Below are 23,575 nucleotides of genomic sequence, written 5' to 3' on the forward strand. Positions count from 1 at the left end.
GCAAAATTCCCTTGGAAGAACATAAATCCTTTAGTGAAACACATTTTGAATTGCCTGGAAATGCTTAAGCACTCTGTCTTCAATACTGCCAGTAATTACGCTGTGCCTCAGGCCAAAAAAATAACCCATGTTTATCCTGGCATGCAACAAAAAAAACATTGCTTTGCTAAACAAATCTGAGTAAGCAATAATGGACCCCATTTGGCAGAAACATAGAGGCAAGAAAAGGAGGAAAATGTAAATGTAAAATGCTGCCACACCATGTTGAATTAGATTTAGCTGTCATCTTCAATGGTATAATCCAACAGTCATAAGTACCCTTGCTGAGTGATGTCAAAGAGGATATGATTACATATTCAGGGGGGCATTAAGACGTTGAATAAATGAGGAGTCCAAATTAGGGGTCCAAAAGAGGATAAATTAGCAATAAAATCTCTGTCCCTGGTCCTTTGGCAAGTCATTAATTCTTTCCCAGTTGTCATATGTAGTGGGTGGGGGAGCTGCATGACACCTCCAGATTCGGTTGAAAAGGCTTGTTCAGCCAGATCTCGTTTGGCAAAGCACAGAGGTGCTTAGTGTTTGGGAGTGTGTGCGAGTGCACTTCTGCATGCATTAATATGAGCATTAAAGCTGAGTGAGAATTACCGTAAGTGAAAAGTCAGCTTGTGATTGTGTGTGTGTGTGTGTCCGTGTGTGTGTGTGTGTGTGTATTATCAGTGGTGTGTTTGTGTGTGTATGTGTGTGTGTGTGTGTGTGTGTGTGTGTGTGTGTGTGTGTGTGTGTGTGCATGTGCGTGTGTTTTGCATATGTGTGTGTCTGCCAGGATGAGCCATACTGTATAAAACACACTCTAGAACTACATCTCTGAGTGATCTGTGTATTTCAGCATCAGTACAAAGTAGGGAGGGTGAACGTGTGAAAGAGGCATTCCACGTGCTTGTATTTAACAAGATATGCTGTGCCACATCAGCTTCAGTAGACACTGAAGGACACAGTACAGATCTCAGCTCAAATCTCTGTAGAGAAGAACTCTTCAACCTCGCCATATCTCGCTCGTGTTCCAAGTCCCTGAGGTACTTGGCAGGAGAAATCTATAGTTTTGCCAAATGACAAATTTTAGCCATCGAAACCATTACCTTTATTATCGCTAAGTGGTCGGGGAACGATTGTTCCTAATGTCCTTTAAAAGCAGATACTTCCTCAAGTGGGCACCCATGCAATTTAAATCCACTCTAATGCAGTGCCGTGAACCAATGCCACCTCATTAAGTTCATGTACCACAGATATTCCTATAGGACACATTGAACACTGCACATCTCTATAATATCGAAGGCCTAAGAAATCCATGAGTACAGATGAATGCATTCTTTACTCCCTGCAGTTTAGAGAACAGAAGCAATGCCTATCATTTGTTTGTCTCAATTTGTATCAGCTAGCTCTGCAGCACAGTAATTAGATGGTGATTAATGACAGATACTGTTGACTGTCCTTCCTAAACATCCAAACCTGCAACTGTGCAAGCTGGAAACTGTGCAAGCTGGAAACTGTGCAAGCTGGAAACTGTGCAAGCTGGAAACTGTTTCAACAGTTGTGCTTAGACTGTAACTAAACAATGCTTACCTACCGGAACTGTTGGTGTCTAATTATTTGCTATCATACTCACAGATAACAGGCTGAGAATATCACTGACAATAAGTATACAGTATGTTAACTATCATCACATTGTCAGGGTAACATTGGCCCAAGTAAGTGTATACATATATCACAGCACATGACAGTTTCACACCTGTTCTAAGGCTTGTCAAGTCCCCAGATGGCGAATTACGAACAGCTTTGAGCTTCCATCTCACTTTAATATCATTAAACTAGACATTAAGGCACTGTGTGTGAGATTGTCCCACTCTGATGGTTCAATCATCTTACAGTGTGTGACTTGAACTGCTTGACGTTGCCGTTTAAGAATTCCGCCTCATTCAAAGACAGACCCCCTTGTGCTGACCCCGCCGGTCAGCGTTATGTCCGTTTTCAGTTACTCCCTGAATTCCATGTTTCTGTGTGAATCACTCAGTGAGTGAAGTGGCTGAGAGGAGATTGAATGAAGGCCTGTGACACTGAGGCATAGTGAAACCAGTGTTGTACAAGCCCCATGGTGAGAAGCCATCAAAAACTGATAGACCTTTTAGAAAGACAGATTGTCAGTTACTAAAACCACAGGGACAACTCAGCTGGTGGTCATCCTGTGGGAAAGGATGGATAGATGGATGAAAGGAGAGAGGAAGAGAGACGATGAGTGTGCAATTTTACATCAGAAGTGTGCAATTTTATGTCTGAGCGATACATCAGAATGGTTTATTGTTATTGTAATAACACTAGTTATTTCTAAACTCCTGTGATGTTCTAACCTTTGCTTGAAAACAGCAATTTCACCTTAATCTTGGTGCATTACGCTACAGGAAGCAGTGAAGGCGAATCTCCCGGTGCAGTATAAATGGAATTACTCCTCAAGTTGTTGACTGTTGCATTTGTGCTCACTTAAGTCCTGTGTGTCTAACATCCGATTATACAGTTTACATCCCCTATGCTTATTTTTTTCAATTATTAGTTTTATTTTTCAAAGACAAAAAATACAATTGCACATATAAAGATTTACAATACATGTGAAGGGAAGGGTGTGTTGTCTCTGACTGTGACGGGACTGGGCCGCTGTGTGGTTCAGCTCCCATACCCAAACCCACCCCCACAAAGTGAGTGTCAGAAAAACAAAACCAAGAAAAAACAACCAACTGGACAGAAACAAAAACAGACATAAGAAAAGTACAAACAATCACAGGGACAAAAACAATTTTAGTAATGTCAATAAACTCTAAAGAAGAAAAAGAGAAAGCATTACTTTTCTCTTAATGCCATGAATTCTGTATGGGGCTGCCAGATTTCGCTTAAGTCCTCAGGTTTACCTTGGATGTCATAATACATTTTGTCTAATGGTATATAATTAGCAATTTTATTTAACCAAAAAGATAGTGTAGGAGGGTTGTTGGATTTTCAATTAATTGCTATACATTTTCTTGCTGCTATCAAGGCTATATCAATGTATCTTTTCTCATACTTGTTCCATAAATCTTAGGAAGGAGACATAAACGAGTCAAATGTAAAATACAAGCTTGCTGACATAAAGACAAAGCATCAATAACAGAGTTCCAAAATGTAGCAAGTCAATTACAAGAACAAACATATTAAAGAAAGTACCCTTTTGTCTCTTGAAGCGCCAACACAAGAAAAGACATTTGATTATGTTTTTTCCAGTGTAGCCTATAATAAACTCTGTGCACAACCTTGTATTGTAATATGTTTTGTCTGAGATTATAAGAACACTTGTGGATTGCATAAAACAATTAGATTATTCTTCACTATCCAGTTGTAGATCCTGCTCCATTTTTTGTCTGATATATCAGTGTTTACAGTTGAACATGTATCTTAGAGACAGTATGCCTCTAATTCAATCTCCACTCTAACTATGTAGCTCTCCAAGGAGATAGTTAGACCCTAGCTTAAAGGGTGAAGAAACCGTGATACATTAACATGGTATGTTCAAGAGCCCGCAAACAAAATGGCAATTTAACTTGTCTTTGTAGGACAACCCTTTCCACAGAGAGGGTTCTCCATGGCACCCATGAGGGTTCTTTAAAGGGTTCTTTGACAGGACCAAGCCGATGAACCCTTTTTGGTTCTAACTGGCACCTTTTTTCTAAGAATACTTATATTTATTTGCCTTCCATCAGATTTCCGGTGCCCTGGCAACAGAAGGACATGTGATCGCCGCCCAGGGAATAACCCAGAGTTCACCTGGAGCGTAGTGGCGGCTGAGGACCCATGGGAAGAGGGGAGCCAGAGGACGGAAAAAAAAAGAGGAAGTCCCCAGGGCTGGGAGGAAGGTAAGAATGAAGGTATCGTGGAGAAAAAATGAGGGTATGCACCTGGCCTGGTACAACGTTTAGGTGGCTGGTGTGTAAAGAACAATTATATAGGTTCCTTTCAAAACAACTCACACTCACACCTTACATGAAACAAAAAAGTGCTAGGGCAAATAAAGAGCATTGAATGAAGAATGAAGGTATCCCCATTCCATTCCACCCATTCCCCCCAAGCAGGAGAAGTACATTATACCACCAAGTACAACCTCATCCCTCTTCATGATGTGACTACACAGGAGGCCAGTTGCATTTCATAGAGAGGTTACCTGCTGTAGGGTCATTCTTAGGAATGTTGTGTGACTTGAAATGTGTTGCTTGTTTGTGTCTTAAGTCACCCCGCTACTCATGGCTACATCATATTGCTGAAGGCTGAAATGGTATTTGTTCTACAACCTTGGTTCAGCAAGACTGTCAACTGACATACAGTACACATGGCACTGGAGGAGGAAATACAGTAGACGTTATAACCTAATGAATTTCTAACATTTGCACTTTATTTGATTATTCCATCATCATCTTAGACCGTAGTCTTTATTCTACCCTGTGCAACCCTCAGGCAAAGTCCTACACTACAGGTACAATTTAAAAGTTAAAAGCGCATCTGAGAATTGTACTGAGTATTGAGATATCTCTCCTCATATTCAAATGATTCCAGGTAAGGGTATGTGAATAGTTTGCTGCTCCAGTAGTCTGTAACATCTCAAACGTGATTGGACCTCAGAAGCAACTATATCCCTCAGCTTCATTAATTTTCCTAGCCTACCTTTAAGTCTTTAAGGCAAGAAAACAACTTTTATCTGTCGATCTCGAGAGAAGAAGAGAATGGGAGGGATGTGCCTGTTTTCCTTAAATTCGTTTTTTTTCTTTATCGTCAGTCTCAGAGCGTCTCAAGAACAGATGGGTTGAGATGAAAGATGAAATGAAATCTGAAATATTCTGATTGTGGTTAGAAAGAAAGATTTAAATACTGTTAAAATAGCAGGTTTGGGAGTTAGGATCCCATGTGGTGGGTAACTTTTTAAATAATTGGGCTTAAGAAAGGTAGGGAAGCGAGAGGGTGGACCTCTATATGCGTCATTCATACATTGGCCATTGTTCATTGATTTCTGTTCATTCATTACAGTAGGTCCAACATTTAAAATGTGTTTTGTGTGTGTGTGTGTGTGTGTGTGTGTGTGTGTGTGTGTGTGTGTGTGTGTGTGTGTGTGTGTGAGTGTGTGTGTGAGACTAAAGCCCATTAGGGAGTCAGGTTCCTTGGGTCTAGAAATTACTAGCTCTTCAGGCACAGCTCTTGCACTTCAAAGACGAATCTAAAATGTTCTCAATTTAATTCAGTCACCCCGCTCTACCTCACTCTCTTTGTTTCTCAACTAACATGTTCCAACATGTTCCAGGAAGGTGTTTGAAATCGCAGGGCAATGATAAAAAACGAAGACAACAACACAAACAAAGCAGTTAAAACAACCACAATGTGAAATTGATCAAAGTGCATGATCTTGTGCATATTTTAAATAAGGTATTTTTGCACTGTGGTTTGCAGATGCAGACTGGAATATCATAACAATGTAGTTGTGGTTTTGAAAGTTTTAGGTCAGATGAACATGTTGTTGGAGCCAAGGCAACGCCCAGTCATAGCTGTTCCATCTCGTCCTCCCAGAATGCTTTTGACCATGGCATTGCATATTCATACATTCTGATGAGGATTTGCAAAAACCCCTCAACATGATAGGGAGCTAAAATATTCATGCCCTCTGGAATTACTGCCACACCTGTGCTTCTCTTCTCAAGAGGGGGTGGTACTTATAAGCATCTCTCGGTATCGCTTTATAATAACATTCAGTAATAAAGAATTTATTAACTGTTTGTAAATAGTTTATTCACCATTTATTAATCGTTATCACTACGTTAGTAAATGTCAGTAAGCAATCTATAAATTGTGATTTATTGATTGAATTGTGATTGATAATTTATAAAGGTGTTATTATGACTCATGAGATTAGGCATTAATGATGTGATTAATGATGTGCTCCCCATTTATTTATATATGTATGAATATATTTATACATATCATGAATTGGATATTTAGTCATTATTAATACTGCATTTATAAATGTTAGTACATGCACATAATACAATTGACTAATTATTACTATGCTATGTTGCAGTACTGTAAAACTTAATACACTTAATACACTCTACACTTAATAAACGTTTTTAAATGACCTGTTACTCCCCAAAAGCTGGCCACATAGACGTCCAGCTGTATCCACCTAGGGCTCAACATAACCTGAATGCATCTATGGTCAATGAATAAGTACACAACACAGGACATTAAAGTAAATACAGTTAAAGGCACTGTATAATAACAATGTTATTATTATCACAGCTCTTCGAAGGACAGCCCTTCCACCTTATCTGTCCCATTCAAGATAGCCCACAGGGGGCGCTCCTGGGGCAGCAGTGTAGCCTAGAGGTTAGAGAGGCCAGCCAGCAATTGGTAGGTTGCTAAATTGGTTTCATCCCCACCCCAGGAGGGTTGACTGAGGGTTGCTGTTGACTGGAGGGTTGCTGGCATCATATCTAAGGTGCCTACCACTGCCGTTTTGCCCTTGGGCAAGGCACTTAACCCCTAACTGCTCCAAGGGTGCTAAAGATGGCTGACCCTGTGCCCAGAGCCCAGAGCTCTGTTCTCCCTGGGGGTGTGCACGTGTGTTGTCTCGGAGGGGGTGTGCAGTGCACATGTGTATTGTTTTGTGCAAAAATGATCACATCCAACAACTGATTTGAATTGATTGCATGGCTAACAGTATTAAAAACAGTTTGTTGTTTGTTTTGTTTTTATGTTTGTTTTCCTGAGGCCTCCGGGCATCGTCATAGAATGGGAAGGGTGGTATAAATCATGAAAAATCTGTTAAAATGGTGTTTATAAATGCATAGATTACTAGTCATAGATTTCTTACTGACATATACTAATGATTAATAAATGGTGAGTAAATTGTTTACTGCTGAGTGTTATTCTAAAGTGTTACCCATCTCAAAAATAGGACTGACCCTTTCAACTTTTCTTCGTGTACGACCCAACTCAGTCACTAAGGTAGGGATTTAGGAATAGGAATCACACAAATGTGAATAATGCTAGGACTATGAAAGTCTATGTATATAAAGTGATCTACTTTAAAGCCCCAAGTAATGTATCTCTCCAATCTCCTGTGAAGGAACTCTGTCACTGTTCCCCCACCTCCTGTAACCTGACTGAAACAATCAAAGTCATCTACAGCGCACATTGGTACCAAAAAAACGAACATGATTGAAGGTAATAGAAGCAAAGTACAAAGGAAATGAATGTGCATAATAACCTCAACCTTTCAGTACGCCTGCTTTTAATCATTTGACGGCGCATATACATATTCCACTGACACTGACACATATTCCATTTATATACAGTAGGACGGAAATAAGGGAAGAAAAGTTAGTTGAATGCGATCCAGAGAAATGCCAGAGGCATTTTCTCTTACCTCATTCTCTTAAATAAGAACTTCGACACTGAGTTTCCTTCATCCAGTGGTATAGGTAACTGTGAGCCAGCCGATCCTGGCCTGCAGCTTTAAGTGAGGGCAAAGCTTGGTCTATTGTGCAAACATTGAAAAGGCAGGGCTGTGGCCTGGGTGACATTAGAGTTGGACAAACACTCATATACGTGCGTAGATGAATATACTATACAGTATTTACTGTGCAGTGGGACTAGCGGCAGAGGGCCTAGATGCAGAGTTTTTCAACTCCAGTGGGAACCCATAGTACTGCACATCATTTGTGTCAGCCCAACCTTAACACACCAGAGGCGACTAATCAACAGCTCATCATCAAGCATGTGGTTATTTGAATCATGTGTGTTTGTCCTCGGCTGTAACAAAAATGTGCATTCCTTGTGGCTACCTAACATCTTTTTTACACATGATGAAGACCTATGGGTGGAAATGTTGTCATCATGAACACACTTAGGAGCATCTGTGCTGAGCTAGAAGACTAGATCTATTCAGGGTTAACTGGAGATGTATTATGGTCTCATGTTTGTGAACATAAACATATCTTTTTAGATATACCTTCAGCTTATACTTGGCCTATTCACACAGCCAGCCTGAGGATTAGTGATGTTCTCACTCAGAGTGGTGCTACTTATCATCAGGGCTTAGTATGGCATTTCAAACCATTGACACACTGAAGTGACCTTGCTTGGTTCTGCCCCTACGGGTGATCTGTAAGGGACAATTAGCTACATTCGTGATGCAACTAATGCTGCTAATGACAACAGCTTGGGGCCCCGACACCCTTAACCAGGCGATTAGCACAGAGATCACGGATACAATTCAGATTGGGGGAGGTAGACACGCTAAGGCTGCTGTCTTGTGTCAGAGGGCACCGGCCAGTGTCTGTCTGCAGTGGCTGGTGAACAGGTGGCGTTAAGCGACATTGACACAGATCATAGCGTAATAGAGTTCTTCCCTGTCCGATCTGTCGGGGTGCGAACTCGCGACTTTGTGCTCCCAGCCTCCCAAAGGCAGTGTCTAAAACATTGCTACATTACTAACTAAGTGACACTGCTTCAAGTCCGCAGGGGAATGATTTCCCTGCACCATGGACAGCTCTGATTCTCATCTCCTACACTAGTAGAGCTAAAGGTGGTACACCTGTTCAACTGCTCGGTAACGCAAATATCTAATCAGCCAATCACATGGCAGCAACTCAATGCATTTAGGCATGTAGACATGGTCAAGACGACCTGCTGAAGTTCAAACCAAGCATCAGAATGGGGAAGAAAGGTGATGGTGGTCTGAGTATTTCAGAAACTGTTGATCTACTGGGATTTTCACACACAACCATCTCTAGGGTTTACAGAGAATGGTCAGAAAAAGAGAAAATATCCAGTGAGCGGCAGTTCTCTGGGTGAAAATGCCTTGTTGATGCCAGAGGTCAGAGGAGAATGGCCAGACTGGTTCAAGATGATAGAAAGGCAACAGTAACTCAAATAACAACTCGTTACAACCAAGGTATGCAGAAGACCATCTCTGAACACACAACACGTCGAGCCTTGAAGCAGATGGGCTATAAAAGGGGGTCCAACCCAGTACTAGCAAGGTTTCCCTAATAAAGTGGCCGGTGAGTGTACGTACATACTGTAACTGGTGGGGATCAAACCCGGGTCTCCCACTTGTCTACCATTGACTTCCTCCTCAGTGGTGAGACCCAGCCCTCGTTGGGCACCAGTGTAACCAGTGGGGGTCGAACCAGTGTCTCCCGCTCGCCAAACCCAAACCTGTACCATGAGATCAAGACATCGATCACATCTGAGGGCAACATTTGGCCTTACAAGTCTCCAGGCAAGGTCACTCATAACGTGAGCGTGTCTCCAAACCACCTCTGCTACACAAACCATCACAGACATGTCTGGGCTCACCTCCTCTGAGACGCTGCCTGAATCGATTCCAAATGAATCACCTCTGTCAAGTACAGTCTCAAGAGCCTTCAGTGGCGTTGAGGTTTAAAAAAAAAGAGCGAAAATTTGGAGAAAATGATTTTGAAGTATTTGGCTTCTTTAGCGACCCTCGGTTCAAGAGGAGTCATCTCAATTCCGCACGTCTACCCTCACTGCCACTCACACAGGATTAGTTTGAATATGATTACACATCGATTTTTAAGCACACACGGAGTTGAAGAAGCTGCAGCGGGCTTAAAGGGGGGCTGGTAGGGAGAGATATCCAGTAGGACGCTGTTTGTCGTGGCCATTGATTTGTTTGTTTGCGATGGAGTGCCCCAAAGCCAGCTTTGTTGTTTTGTGATTCAAGAAGTCATCTGGAGTTTTTAATAGGGTCTGTACACAGTGTGGGACTCAACCTTGCTATGACAAAGGGGAGAAATAGAGAGAGTGAGGGAGGGAGGGAGGGACAGAGAGAGAGGGAGAAGGAGGGAGGGAGGGAGGGAGGGAGGGAGGGAGGGAAGGAAGGAAGGAAGGAAGGTCTGGGATCGCATCTACAAAACTATAGGCTATTTTCCTCATCCTGCTGTTACCATATAACTTTTATTGTGCCTTAAGGGCATAACTCAGGAGCTGTAGAAACTAACAGCACCCCTACTGGGGACCTCCGGTGTAGGTTATTTCTCTCACGTCAGAATAGCTGTACAGTAGAAATAAAGTCTCCAACATTAGGTCTAGAGCATTGTTGGATGCATGTCTGCAGGCAATGGCTATATGGCTGAAATACATCATTGGCTGCTGTTTCTCTTACTAAGCAACATAAACAACGTTTTCATATTGTAAATGAGATACATACTGTGTGTGGTTAGGTTTGGTTGGTACAGAATTCTGGCCAATGGCAGGTCGAATTAAAACATACATTTTCTGTAAGAGGATGTTTCTTAATACAAAATGCACTGGGATGAGGGAGGGTGGTCTCAATAGAAAAAGTGGTGTGCAGTGGTAGTGTAAAACCGGGGTGTTTTCTGCGGGGGACCATTCAATGTACGTGTATTTCAAGAGTTATTTTCTTTTTTTCCTTTTTAAAGTTATACTCTCCTTTCGTATCATTGTTGGTACTATACGAGAATGGGGATGATGAGGGGAGGCACATATCTGTTGGGCTGTTTTTTCATCATCCGTCAGATATCATGATGAATTATGAGTGCGCATGCAGGTCTGTTTTCATAAAAAATTAAAAAAAAACAAAAAAAACATTTCAAATCCCCCTGCCTAAACAGTCAATATCAATAGCTTGGTGGACTTGAAAATGTAAGTTTTACGTTCAGGTCTATTGTTTTCTTCTTCTTGGCCAATAAAACACTTGTAGTCACCTCTTTTGTTTGACTAATAATTATAGTAATACTTTTTTGAGAAAATAACATGATGCAACATGGTAAAGAGGAAAGAGGAAATAAAAGTAATTATCTTCAAAGGCAAAAGTAATGCTTGTCAGGAAACATGGAGAAGGGAAAATGATGCCAGAGAAATAATCTCAAAGGCCAAATCGTAGGTGCAGTTTCTATTTAATTAATTGTTAATGTTTTAACACAGTTGTCAGAAATGTACTGAAATGTGCTGAAATGCACTCCCTATGCACTTGTACAGATCTGAGAGGGTTTGACAGGTACGAAATATGTTAATATCCTTGCGCTCTGATAGTCTTGCTGACATTCCTGGCATATTGCTTGTACTGTACATGTCCAATGCTTTCAGATCCACACAATTACATAGGAAGTGTGGGATATGGCTCAATTCAGTCATGGGTAAGTGGTGGTTCAAAGGCAATTGATAACCCCATTGCTTTCAAAACCATCAATTCAAATGTATGAATTTTTACACTGCCCAATTAGATTCCAGACATGCTCTGATTGATTACCACTCTCACTCAAGGTGGTAATTAAAGTAGCAACTCATATATTTATTTATATCCCTATATGTACCCACTGTTATACTTACCCGTTCATGCAATAAATTGAACTATTTTTAATCAGGCAGAGATCTGGCTCCCCCTGTTGTATCCCAGAGGACCTCTTCATCCCCACAGCTGTCAAACATGGACCCCTTCAAACTACCTTTTTTCACTTACCTTACTGAATGTGATTTCTGCCCAAAATGTATAAATGATCAGACATTTAAATCATTGTTAATCCAACTGGCATCGTTGAATGTGCCCCAGCATCACCCAAATAGAGTCTGACAGCATCCCCAGTCCTCATTCCAACCGCTCCCCGAATCACCTGATTCAATACCAATCAATCAGCTCCTTTTCCCCCGTCCATCGTAAACAATACCTGAAGCAGATCTGGCCACAGGGCACGCCGCCTTCAGATTGCGAGTGCTGCTGAACATCCTGTGCCAAGGATCGAGATCCTCCATCTGAAGTGAATTTCTTCAGCAACAGAGACAGCAACAGCCGAAAGGCTGGCAAGAGAGATACCAATCGTTGTCGTGGGTAGCTAGCTCCTGGCAAAGGGGGGATTGTTGTTCCTGGGTCTTGGCTTGCTCCCGGCCTGGCAGTGAATTCTTCTTCATCAGCTGCTTTTGTCAACCAATTGTGGAGTGGCACCGTTGTGTTTGCTGAGTCACTCCATATCTGTTCACTGTGATGAGACAATGAAAAAGAAGAGCATGGCTCTGGGTACAGAGAGAGTGTGAGCGCGGCAAAGTGAATGCAAAGTTTTTAGAGCCATAGCTTCAAAACACCTTCAAAAAGGCGAGAGGAGATTTCATCTCAGTCTGAAGGTTTGTTCTTTGAAGAAATCCCACACAGGGTAATGTTGGCTTTCCTCACTCCAGGCTAAAAACGTCATAACTATACATACAGGTACATGTCATACATGTCATTTTCAGTATGGCCGTTTCTGCTGCATAATAAAAGAGCCAAGACTGGTTCTGTCTGCAGTTTTAACACTGTAGACTGTGATATCTTTGAGAATTGCTTTGACTTTGGTCACTATACGACCACCATAAATGTTACAGCACCTGAACACTTGGTAATTACAATATATACCTCTACTTAATGAGCCCAGTTATCTGCTTAAGGAAATTCTCCATAGGATTCACTAAAGAAAGAACGAAAGCGACAGTTCTTAATTACTGTATACTCTCGCTGACGTCTCCCATGGTTACGTTTAGTAAGCCCAAACTCATTTTGAAGTTGAGCTATGCAAACGTTTGACATCACGTCCTCAAAAGTTCGACTTAGAAGCTTAAAATGTGCCGCGGACACTCTATGGTTATTTGCCCCTCTGCTCTGTGAGATTATGTCTGGCCGGATCGATGGTTCACCAGTCACACAGGGACAAATAACCCACATTCCCTTTCCCATATATATATATATATTTTTATAAAATTTTATATATATATATATTATTTTTTTATTTTTTTTATTTTTTTCTCCCAGAACTGCTATTTAGGCAAATAATTAATAGGCATTATTTTGGGTTGGAGGCAATTTGTTCTGCTTTGCTGTTCTGAGCTGTTCTGGCATTTAGGCGAAGTACTGTCCACCGAACCTCGCTGTCTCTGCCCTGACCTGATAGGGCAGGCAAGAACAGGACATGTAAAGTGTCTGGCCAGCTCTTGTTTCCATGGCAACTTACTTGGATACATGGTTGGGATGACAGCGGCCACATTGTTACTCATTGCCAAGTCTTTCCCTGATACCGTACTCTTCATCAAACGTGTTCTAAAGCAATCGTTGAGTAACATAGTCTACATTAAAAGCTTCAAATGGCATTTTTCTTGTGCACATACAACATAGGTAAACTGTAAATGTGTGAGGGGTGGTGTGTGTACCCACAGCGTCGTCCCATATGAATGAGAAGATCTAATGCGCATATGTACACACTGCCCGTGTGGACATGATTCGTTTGTCGTGCTAAACTGTATACAGGTTGTCACATATACAGTAGACTTGTTCTCAGACACTTCCGGCCAAATGTGTGAAAGGTGTGGTGGACTAACGCTTTAAACTTGGCCTTCATTAAGCCAATACAAAGAGCATCAAAACAGACAGAGCATAGCCATTGGCTTTACTTTGCATCAATCTGAAATCAAATAATAACAAATACTTTTCAGTAAATTCACTCCTGTTTTTCCAGGCTTAGATGCGCCGTGCACAATAGCCTAGGGATGAGGCTGCATATATAGGGATATAGGCGCTCGCAGTGGGAGACCATTACAGTGACAGGTAAGATTAATAGAATAGAATGTACTTGAATGTCATGCTGTGTTCATTCAAAGGCTTAAGATCAGCCATAAGGCTTTTTCTACTTAACCTTTGTATCACAAAACCTCTTTGAAACTTGTTGCTAATGAGCCAATATTGATTGGGGGGTGGGGGAGGGCAACATTCACCTTTCAACAATTGCTGAGCCATGGGGGATTTGTTGCTGTGTTTCTGGGACCTGGCTGCCGTTAAGAGCCCAGGTCCTAATGCTCTGAGAGTGATTCACAATGAGCTCACTCCGACCACTTTCCAACCTATACTATGTTAACTCCGGTCCAGTTCTCCCAGGACACCCCCCCCCCCCCCCCCCCCCAATCTCTCGTTCTGGATCGATAACACCACAAATCAGACTCTCTGTCCCTCCGTTAATGAACTGCACCAGCCAATAAAGCCATGGTCGACGGGGTGAGATGGCGCTACATAAAGCTCATCACTTTTTACGAGTGGCCTGGATGTTTTCCTAATATATAACCCCCCGTTGCCGTGTGTTAAGTCTTAATTATGACCACTCCCGTACCACAGCCATTATCTCAACCGCCTCCGCCCCTCCCCTGCCCCCTGCCCCCTGCCCCCTGCCGCCCCCCTGACCCCCCCCCCCCCCATCGCTATCCCAAAGTGCCATTCGTAGGGCCTGGTCGTGTAAAGTCCAACTGCTCCTACAGCAACATGAAAGTGAAAATGAAAAGTGACATGCCTGTAGCATCACTACAGTTACTGTCCGTTCACATTCAAATGACTCAACTTAAACATATGGTCCAGTTATGTGTGTTCAGAAGCCAAAGGTCCAATTTGGGCAACACTGCCCCTAACCTGACACTTGAATGGCAAAGCCAACGGATTCTTCAGTTCTGGACACTTCCAGTTGGTGGCGCTCTGCCTCCGCACAGCCCTCACGCCTACTTGGGAAATCACCTGTGTATGACATGAAGAAGACACCCCATCAGTCCACATTCCTCCTGCCCTTAACGAACAGCAGAGTTAGAAAGACAAATAAAACAAGGAGTAGTAATTATAGCTACAACATATCTTACAAAGGAAGGAGGGGAAAAAACTAATTATCCCTAATGCTCGTTTACTGATGTAATTAGAACATAGTCTGCATTCTGTCTAATTAGCAAGTGCATGCCACAATTGTGACATTTCCCAGAGCCCTGTGTGTGTGTGTGTGTGTGTGTGTGTGTGTGTGTGTGTGTGTGTGTGTGTGTGTGTGTGTGTGTATGTGTATGTATGTGTGTCCTATGGTGCCGTCCCATTTTGGGAGATGTCTTAAGCGATGATGTTGAACATGTTTGTGTGGCCCAGGGTGTTGCAGTGCCTGCAGTTATTGAGTCAAGTAACTTCATTAAAACTCATTATTTCATAACCCTGAATGCTGGAGAGTCACAGTGTTCAGACTTTCTTGCCTATTCCACTTAATTCTGTCTGTTCTAATACGTGCTTATTGTAAAGTACCAACATTGTAGCAACATTGTATGAAAGGTACTGTACACAGATTTTCTCCATTGTTTCACAAGATAATTTTCCTCTACCCCAACCAGTGACCTGAGCAGTGGTAGTCCCTCACCAACAGGTGGCGGTAGTGATCAGAGGCCTCAACAGGTCATCGTTATGGGCGGAGACGTTATGGGTAGAAGGATAGGTGACAGAGCTCATTCTGGTGGGTCAAATGATTTCACTCAGCCAATAGCCACCCAGTTGATTTTCCCATCACCCTCCTCCTTGCTCTCTTTTTTCCGTAATGGCCCTCTCGATTGCAGGCCACAATTACACCTTCGGCACTGGCTGCAATCGAGCTCCATCTAGGCCAGTGTGTGTGTGTGTGTGTGTGCGTGTGTGCGTGCGTGTGTAATGTATGCGTGCGTCCCAGGTCGCGGTAAATGTGAAAACATCATTTTGCATTGAGGTTTGGCACATTGCCTTGGTGATGTGGTAGGAAGAGGGAATTCGATCTGAGGCCAACCGGTCATGGTTCATCAGTGTTTTTATGTCATTCTGGTGAACCTGCTGTCCTCTTCCATAATTGAGCCTTAGCACCTGCACTCCTGTGAATGACCTTAAGTCTCCTGGATCCTATTAGTGTACTGCTAATTCATACTTAATGTAAAATCCTTTTTGACTGATCTAAGTTTATTCAAAGCAGGGTTGTCAAGGGTGTCTCCCACTAATGATTGTGAAGTCTCCTGGAAAGCCCGTTCAAGAACTATCAGGGCGTACGTGTGCATTTTCCTGCTCCAACGCTGCACCTGTGTATTGAGAAGCTATTTTCAAAGACCTTGCTATGCTATACTTGTGCATGGAGGTGAATGCAAAAAGAGTTTGTACACTTGTATAAACTAAAAGGGTTATGGCTATTTCTTACTTTTTAAAAATGTTATTATTGTTTTGTAACAACAATACGGTGGATCTATACAGTATGGTGGATAAAAATATATTTTCCAAAACCAAAACTCATCTATAGCAGGGTTATATATCTATAGCAGGGTTATATATCTATAGCAGGGTTCAATCAATCAATATGTTCTTAGACCTTACACTTCCAATACAGGGGAGGCTGGTAGAGGTAGAAATCGGAGGACGGGCTCATTGTGATGCATGGATACAATTCCTGATTCCGTTCCATGCATTACAATGAGCCTGTCCTTCGATTCATCAGCCTCCACTGTTCCAATACCTCCACCACAATTCATTCATACACCGGGATATTAGGTGAGTTATTTTAGCTCTCGATCTCGAGAGCTGGATCAATTTGTTTCTTGAGGGCCAATGTCCTTCATATTCGATCCAATATCCATTCAGTCTACTTCTTGCTGAAAAGATATTCATCCTTACTCAATCAATCAGTTTATTGATCTGACCTGAACATGGACCAATGGGAGATGTGTGTGTAATGGTGAAGTAAAGGCATGGGCTGCATTCATCCATGTAATTATGTGCATTGGAGTTTCAGTTCACTGATATACTGGGAGTAAATCTTTTCCTGTGGTGACGTCAGTACCCCACCTGTGCCCTGCCACCTCCTCACCGCGTGATTAATTAGCCTCTTTTGATGGTGGTTTCCCACGGCTCGCCTTTCAGTGAGAATTAACTCTAGAAAAAAACATTCACAGACACACTCACAGGCCTGTGCGCGTACACACACACACACACGCACGCACGCACACACACACACACACACACACACACACACACACACACACACACACACACACACATATATGTACACACCCATGCATGCACACACACTTGCATATGAGGCTGATGCCCACTGTGTGTGGCAAGCTTGCTCCCTTGTGCGGTGATCAAACCCACTCAGGCTCCTTCTGGGAACGCACAGAGGTGAATGCAGGCTCTGTTCACACCGTCTCGGGGGCATCAAAGAGGCGTGTATGTTTTTAAACCAGCTCGCTGTTTCTCACCCTCCACACATTTCAAGCCTTTTTTCTTTTCATTTTTTTCCAACAGTCGAACAGTTGATTCAAAGATTAAGGCGTCAGCTCAACTACTGCTGGTGCCCTTAAGCCCTTATCCTTATAGGAAACTTGTTGCCGTTCCCAGAACACAATGTAAAGCCTTTGTATTGTTAAGCTCTGTATTTTTCAACCCCCACCTCACCTGTTGAGAAATCAAAGTACACATATTTATTTTGGAGTCTATTTTGGGAGTCTTTCAAGAAAACAGGACATAAACCTGTGTGCGTGTGTGTGGGGGGGGCTAGAGAAGGAGCAGTAGAGAAGGAGGGATTTTCCTATTCAAGGCGGGGGTAAGGAAATGATTGTCTGGTCACAGTGGAGTGGAAACAGACCGGCACATTAGCTAGACTAATGACGACTGTGTTTTCGCAGATGAAAATGAAATTAGTGTACCCTCGGCCCTCATTTGGGGTTATAACTTGTGGGCAAGACTCCTCCACCCTCCCCCTTCTCCGTGGTCTCCAGGGGCTCCAGCCTTAAACTAATAACACCGCGGATAAGAGGGAGAGGCTGGCGAGCCGAGGGTGGATGCGGCAGACTCAGACCCAGGACAAACTAATAGGCAGTAAATATCACGCTGGCGACTAATAAAATGATCTAGTGTTGTGATTACGGCCAGATAAGCGCAAAGTCGGGAGCTGCCGACGGCTTCTGATTGCCCAGTGTTGTGGCTTTATCATATCTAATAGCCAAGCCAGTCAGAAGAAATATTGATATTGTTGAGAAGTGACCTGCAGATAAATCAATTAATTAAGCGCCAGTGCGGCTATGGCCTCAACCGGCGCCACTACAAATAGTAATTATTATTGCGAAATTGAAAATGAAAACCAATTACCGATGTCTCAGGCGATAAAAGTTAATGAGCCTTTGGTTTTGGAAAGAGAATGGGTCTAAGATGCAGTCTTTGATGTAGCCTACTTCAGAGAAGCAGAGAGCTCTTGATGATACGGTGGGCTACAAAGATGTTTTAAATATAAGCTGCTAGGTGCAGTACAGTGCAACATAGCTTATTGTTCTCTGTAAGCACACGCAAAACAACAACTCAACAACAACAACAACATTGAAATAATACTATCTTTACCCAGAGTTCATCTTTGTATTTGTGTGGTCATGTGTTTATTCATCTAAGTTTGTTTGAGTGTGTGTGTGTGTGTGTGTGTGTGTGTGTGTGTGTGCTTGCATGCGTGCATGTGTGCATGCGTGTGTATGTGTGTGTTTAAACACAACACTGTTAAACACACACAACTCATTTGTCACACTTTGGTGGTTTATTATTCACTGTGTCAGCAACTTTTAGAGCAAAAATAGGTCCGGATCCCTTTTTGTTTCTTCCGCTGGCTTCCGCTGGCAGATCTAAGCATGTTTCCTTATTTATTCATATTTTTATGCTGAACTGATAACTATTCCATAGGGATTACTTGTAGCAGCAAAGTGCAATATCAGTTATGCATGACAAAGGCCAGCTGCATATTAGGCTAGTAATCTAGCAAGCTCTGGGGTTTTACAGTAGCATGCAGAGAGAAATACACTTTGTTTTCTGAGAGCAGTGTTAGTCTTGCAGCTGAAGCTAACCTTTCCATAAATATACCGTAGTAGTTCAATAGTGTCATTTCGTAAACTCCTAAGCTGCCTGAGTCACTTAGATACAGTACAATTCAGTTTGTATGAATGAGTTTCTTGATATTATTACATTGTATTATTCTAAGGAGACACTTAGCATTTCTCCCACAGTCTCATAGCCTACAGTGTGAAACGCAGTTCAAGACATCACTGCAGTCTCCCCCCAGGCTGTTATACAGTACGACTTTCATATTACATTACCAGTCCTCCGCAACTTACTGTATAGTAATGCTTATTCTACTGAATCCAAAACAATGTGGAACCATTTCTCTTTGCATATCCGACTTGGGGGCCTATGATTTCTTCTCGCTTGTTCTTCTTTGTTCTCTTCTCTTGTCTTGTTCTTCTCTCTGTTTGAGCAACAGTGTTAAATCCCAATTCTGGAGGGGGGTGGGGGGGTGTGGGGGGGGGGGGTGGGGGGGGGGGGTAACAAATGAATAGTTTGAGTTGTTGTGTCCCACAGTGCGTGTTCGAGGGGAAATATGACCTTAAAAAGGAAACCCTGAAAGAGAGCTGGGATGTTTTTAGTTCAGTCTCTTTATTCCACATCCAACCATTACATTCAAATGTGATCAGGATGCAAGTTCAAGCAATACACTCAGGGCAAGCATACTATACATTTAGGACACCATTTAAAAAAGAACAATGTTTCTCTCTTTTTGCAGTGCATCTTTAATTATCAGTTTAAATTAAAATGGTGTAAAACACTCACATTTCAGTGGGCTTTAAAGACTGTTTTGGAAAATGGCTGTTGTGATTAATTTCCATAGAAATTCTGAATTCTAAAGCCAGCCTTTGTTTTCTGAAAACAATTGGGTGATTTAATGGACGTTACAGACTGAACACTGGCTAGGGGTTCAACAAGTTACTCAACAGATCTTCTACAGATCTGTGTAAAACATATCCTGGTGGATTTCTATAAAGGTTTGGGATGCTCACTGATAAGTGGAGAAAACATACCATGGAACAGATCAATAGGAAACGGGCAGTCAAGGTTCAGAGCGACTTTATGTAATGTGTCATGAGGGTTGAAATAACAGAGGTGAACGTATAACCATTCGAAAGCTTTTGAATTGTGTGAAAGCGTAGGTTTCCACCAATTTAGCACTGGCAGATTGCCCAGTGCATAAAAGCTTGAATGCATCGCTTTTCATTGGAAATATTATGTTTGTCCTATACCGTTTAGAATGAATCATAAGCTCAATATGATTAACCAAACCCAAGACATACTGTATATCAAAGCCTGTTTGGCATAATGTTATGTGAAATGCTAATATAACCACATCTATTTAGTTTTGCATAATTGATAGAAGGTCTTTCAAGTTGAAAAAGCCATGTTTTGAGTTGAATGAAATGGAGATGGAAACTTGTTAGAACACTCGTGCTGCGCTGGTTTAAACTGGATCTGTGGAGATCACAGCTAATCTGGGAGGATCAGAGGAGCAAACTCACTTCAGTCCACTGAGTCAAACACATGCACACACACACACACACACTCGCTCACTCACTCACTCACTCACTCACATCCTCACAAACACACTGCTATAGACACACATGTGCACACTCTCACATACACCAATACACACACACACACACACACACACACACACACACACACACACACACATACACACACACACACACACACACACACACACACACACACACACACACACACACACACATAACACTGACACTACAGTTACAGCAACAGAAGCTTGCACATTTCCCCATAATGAGACAGTGGTGATTTACTTTCATCTTTCACTTTTAATCTCTCTTCCGACCTCCATTTTAACACCAGAGAACAAACTAAGTCCAGAAATACTGTCGGGGGGATAAGCTGACTTGACACAAATCATTTATTTCTATATTCCGTTATTATTCATGATAGGAGCAGCAGCCACAGTACTGATGGGAAGTGATAGATCAGAAAGGCCAGTGAGAAGAGGAAAAAGCAAGATGGGACAGTGAGACAAAACAGAATGAGATAAGTAACATGAGGGAGGAAGGAGAGAACTGAGCGTGACAAAAGCAAAGAAAAGGAGATAGAAGGAGGAACAAACCAATAAGAGACAGAGTCAGGAGAATGGAGTGAAGAGAGCCAGACAGAAAGAACAGAGGAGAGACAGAGAGGGAGAGAGAAGGAGAGAGGGAGAGATCCATCCAACAGTAATAGACAGAAAAAAGACAGCAAACTGCCTCTGGCTTTTCATTTGTCTCATTTAATTCCTCCGTGATTTAATAAAGTTATTTTGGTGGTGGGTGGTAAGACTCCCAGGTGTAAGAACAGGCGGTCCAACACAAGACCTCTTGTGTGCGACGCATACCGCCCTCTGCGCTCGACAAGAAACACGTCACCGGCACGCCAGAACAAGTAGGCCAGGACATCATTCATAACGGGCCACGGCTACACCCCCCCCTCCTCCTGGTACCATCCATCTGGATTTCCTCACCGTGGGCAGACGGGTCCGGATTGAGAGAGGGAACACATTTCTCCGCCTTTAGGAAGTGGTTAGCCGCGACGCTACGTCGGCGGGACACTACGGCGGCCTCATTTTTTTCCCGCCCCCGCACAAGATGATCCATAGACGGGAGACCCATATTTTAGAAGGAAATGTATACAAATTAGTTTTTGGTCTAGGGGAGTATTGAGAGAGATGGATAACGGCAACTTTTCTTTGGTTTCCTTCTTAGGGGGCTGCTTAATGGTTATTCTCCTCCTCTACCTGGCGCCGTCGTCCTGGTGAATTATCGCTAGTCTCTTTCAAGCACCAGAAAGCCTGTGGCAGGTAGTGAGGGAAAAATATGGGCTTTGGAATGAAATTATTTAAAGGCAAGGCGGAGCGAGAGAGAGAGAGAGAGAGAGAGAGAGAGAGAGAGAGAGAGAGAGAGAGAGGGAGAGGGAGAGGGAGAGGGAGAGGGAGAGGGAGAGGAGAGAGAGAGAGAGAGAGAGAGAGAGAGAGAGAGAGAGAGAGAGAGGGAGGGAGGGAGAGAGAGAGAGGGAGGGAGGGAGGGAGACATGAAGAGACAGCGGTTTCTCCCTCTATTATCTTATATTATACACTATATTGTATTATCTACGTTAGCACAACACAAAAACAAACACTGTTGTTTAGTCTTTGAAGTAGCAAAACCAAACAGCGAATATTAACATGATTACCGTAATACCATAAGCATTACCATAAACGTAATCCCTAGCATTAAAATCCACTTATTTTAGCAAAAGGTGGGTTCACCTAAATGCTATTCACCGAAAAAAGAGGGGTGTAAAAAGGTATTTAAGTGTCTACCTGACATGACATCCCTGCCTTTTACATCTGAGAGAATTAAAACAAGCAGTGTCTCACCCCTTTAGGACAGGTAATCATTAGCCTCGGCCCCTTCAGGAAGTTGCCTTAGAGAGGGGGAAACAAGGATGGCATCATGTATCCCAGTTTGCCATGATCCCGTGATGGAAGTGGTTTGACCACTTCCCCTTTCTGGGCTTGACATTATTTTGACTCCAGATACTATAGCTCCATTCTCCAGCCCAGTAACCCCATTTACCCATATCAATCCTCATTCCTGCTAACCGCTAACTATTGATTAACTCTCCCGGTTCCCAGTAAAGTGGTAAATAATCATATCGACTGACCTCAAGGTGTTATGAGAAGGCGCACAACGTATGTAAACACGAGAGTCCCCCGGGGCCCGCTGTATGGTAAGTAGCATTTTGCGCTTGCTTGATAAGTAAAATGTCACCGCTTCTACCCTCTGTTTGCACTTGCATTATTAAACGGTGTTCCCCCTGTCAAAACCAATGTATGTCCAATAGTCTTCCATCACAGTGAGTCGCCGTAGGCCTTAATCAACACCCGAATAGAAGGTATCAATCTGAATTCCCTGGCATATTTAATTAGCTGGTGGTGACACTTTCCTCAGGTTTAGAATGGTCTCTCTGTTCGGCCTGAGCATCCGTCTTATACTTGGATAACATCCAAAGGGAATGAAGGCAAAATAATGGGGAGAAAAGAATGTGGTCGGGAAATACACACTTCCTTTTATGCCGCCTGGAAACTTCGATTGTAATCTCTCAAATCCTACATGGATTTTCATGGCAAAAAAGCAGAAAAAAAGTGACAGTCCTGAATTTATCCCATGTACCTCAATGTGTGATTGTGTCACACTGTGTGTGAAGGGAATGTGGGTGTAAGCCTGTGAGTGTGTTTTTATGTTTGTTTGCATGAGTGCACTGATTGTGTGTGTGTGTGTGTGTGTGTGTGTGTGTGTGTGTGTGTATATGTGTGTTTGTGTGTGTGTATCAGTGTGTACCGCATGTGCATGATTGCATCAGTCAGGGAGGCTTGTGGAGACAGAAATCGTAGGATGAGCTCATTGTAATGCATGGAATGGCTTGAGGAATGATATCAAACACGCGTGTTTGATACCATTACTCATTCTATTCCATGCATTGCAATGAGCCTCGGATTTCTACCTCCACAAGCCTCCCCTGATCTGTGTGTACTAGTATAACTCTCCTCCTGCTCCTCCCGAGCCCACTGTAGCGTGGGGAGGCGCGGTGCTCAGTCAATGAAAACTTAATTCAATCGTCTCTATTTCACTTCTCTCTTGTTTCCCTTCTGAGCCTCCAGGCCTTGATCGCTCTGCCCATGAGCCTGGAAGAAATGGAATCTCACAGATCTGAGTGCAGGGGGCCATTCTGTGGAAAGTCCCCTGCGAGAGGGTATGACTGATCTCAGATCAGTGGTAATGCGGTGAATAGCGAAGC

General features: G+C 42.7%; 1 protein-coding gene across 1 annotated transcript in view; it reads left to right on the plus strand.

Annotated features, from left to right (window-relative positions):
- alk (ALK receptor tyrosine kinase) overlaps nucleotides 1–23,575 on the plus strand; it is a gene marked incomplete at its 5' end in the record, with an annotated part of 253,051 nt that overhangs the window by 95,669 nt on the left and 133,807 nt on the right. The window contains one exon of the mRNA XM_083682991.1: nucleotides 3,780–3,944. Coding sequence (XP_083539117.1) covers nucleotides 3,780–3,944 — 165 coding nt within the window. The remainder of the gene's footprint in view (nucleotides 1–3,779; nucleotides 3,945–23,575) is intronic.

The sequence above is a fragment of the Argentina silus genome (genome assembly GCF_951799395.1).
Source record: "Argentina silus genome assembly, chromosome: 13".
Lineage (NCBI taxonomy): Eukaryota > Metazoa > Chordata > Actinopteri > Argentiniformes > Argentinidae > Argentina > Argentina silus.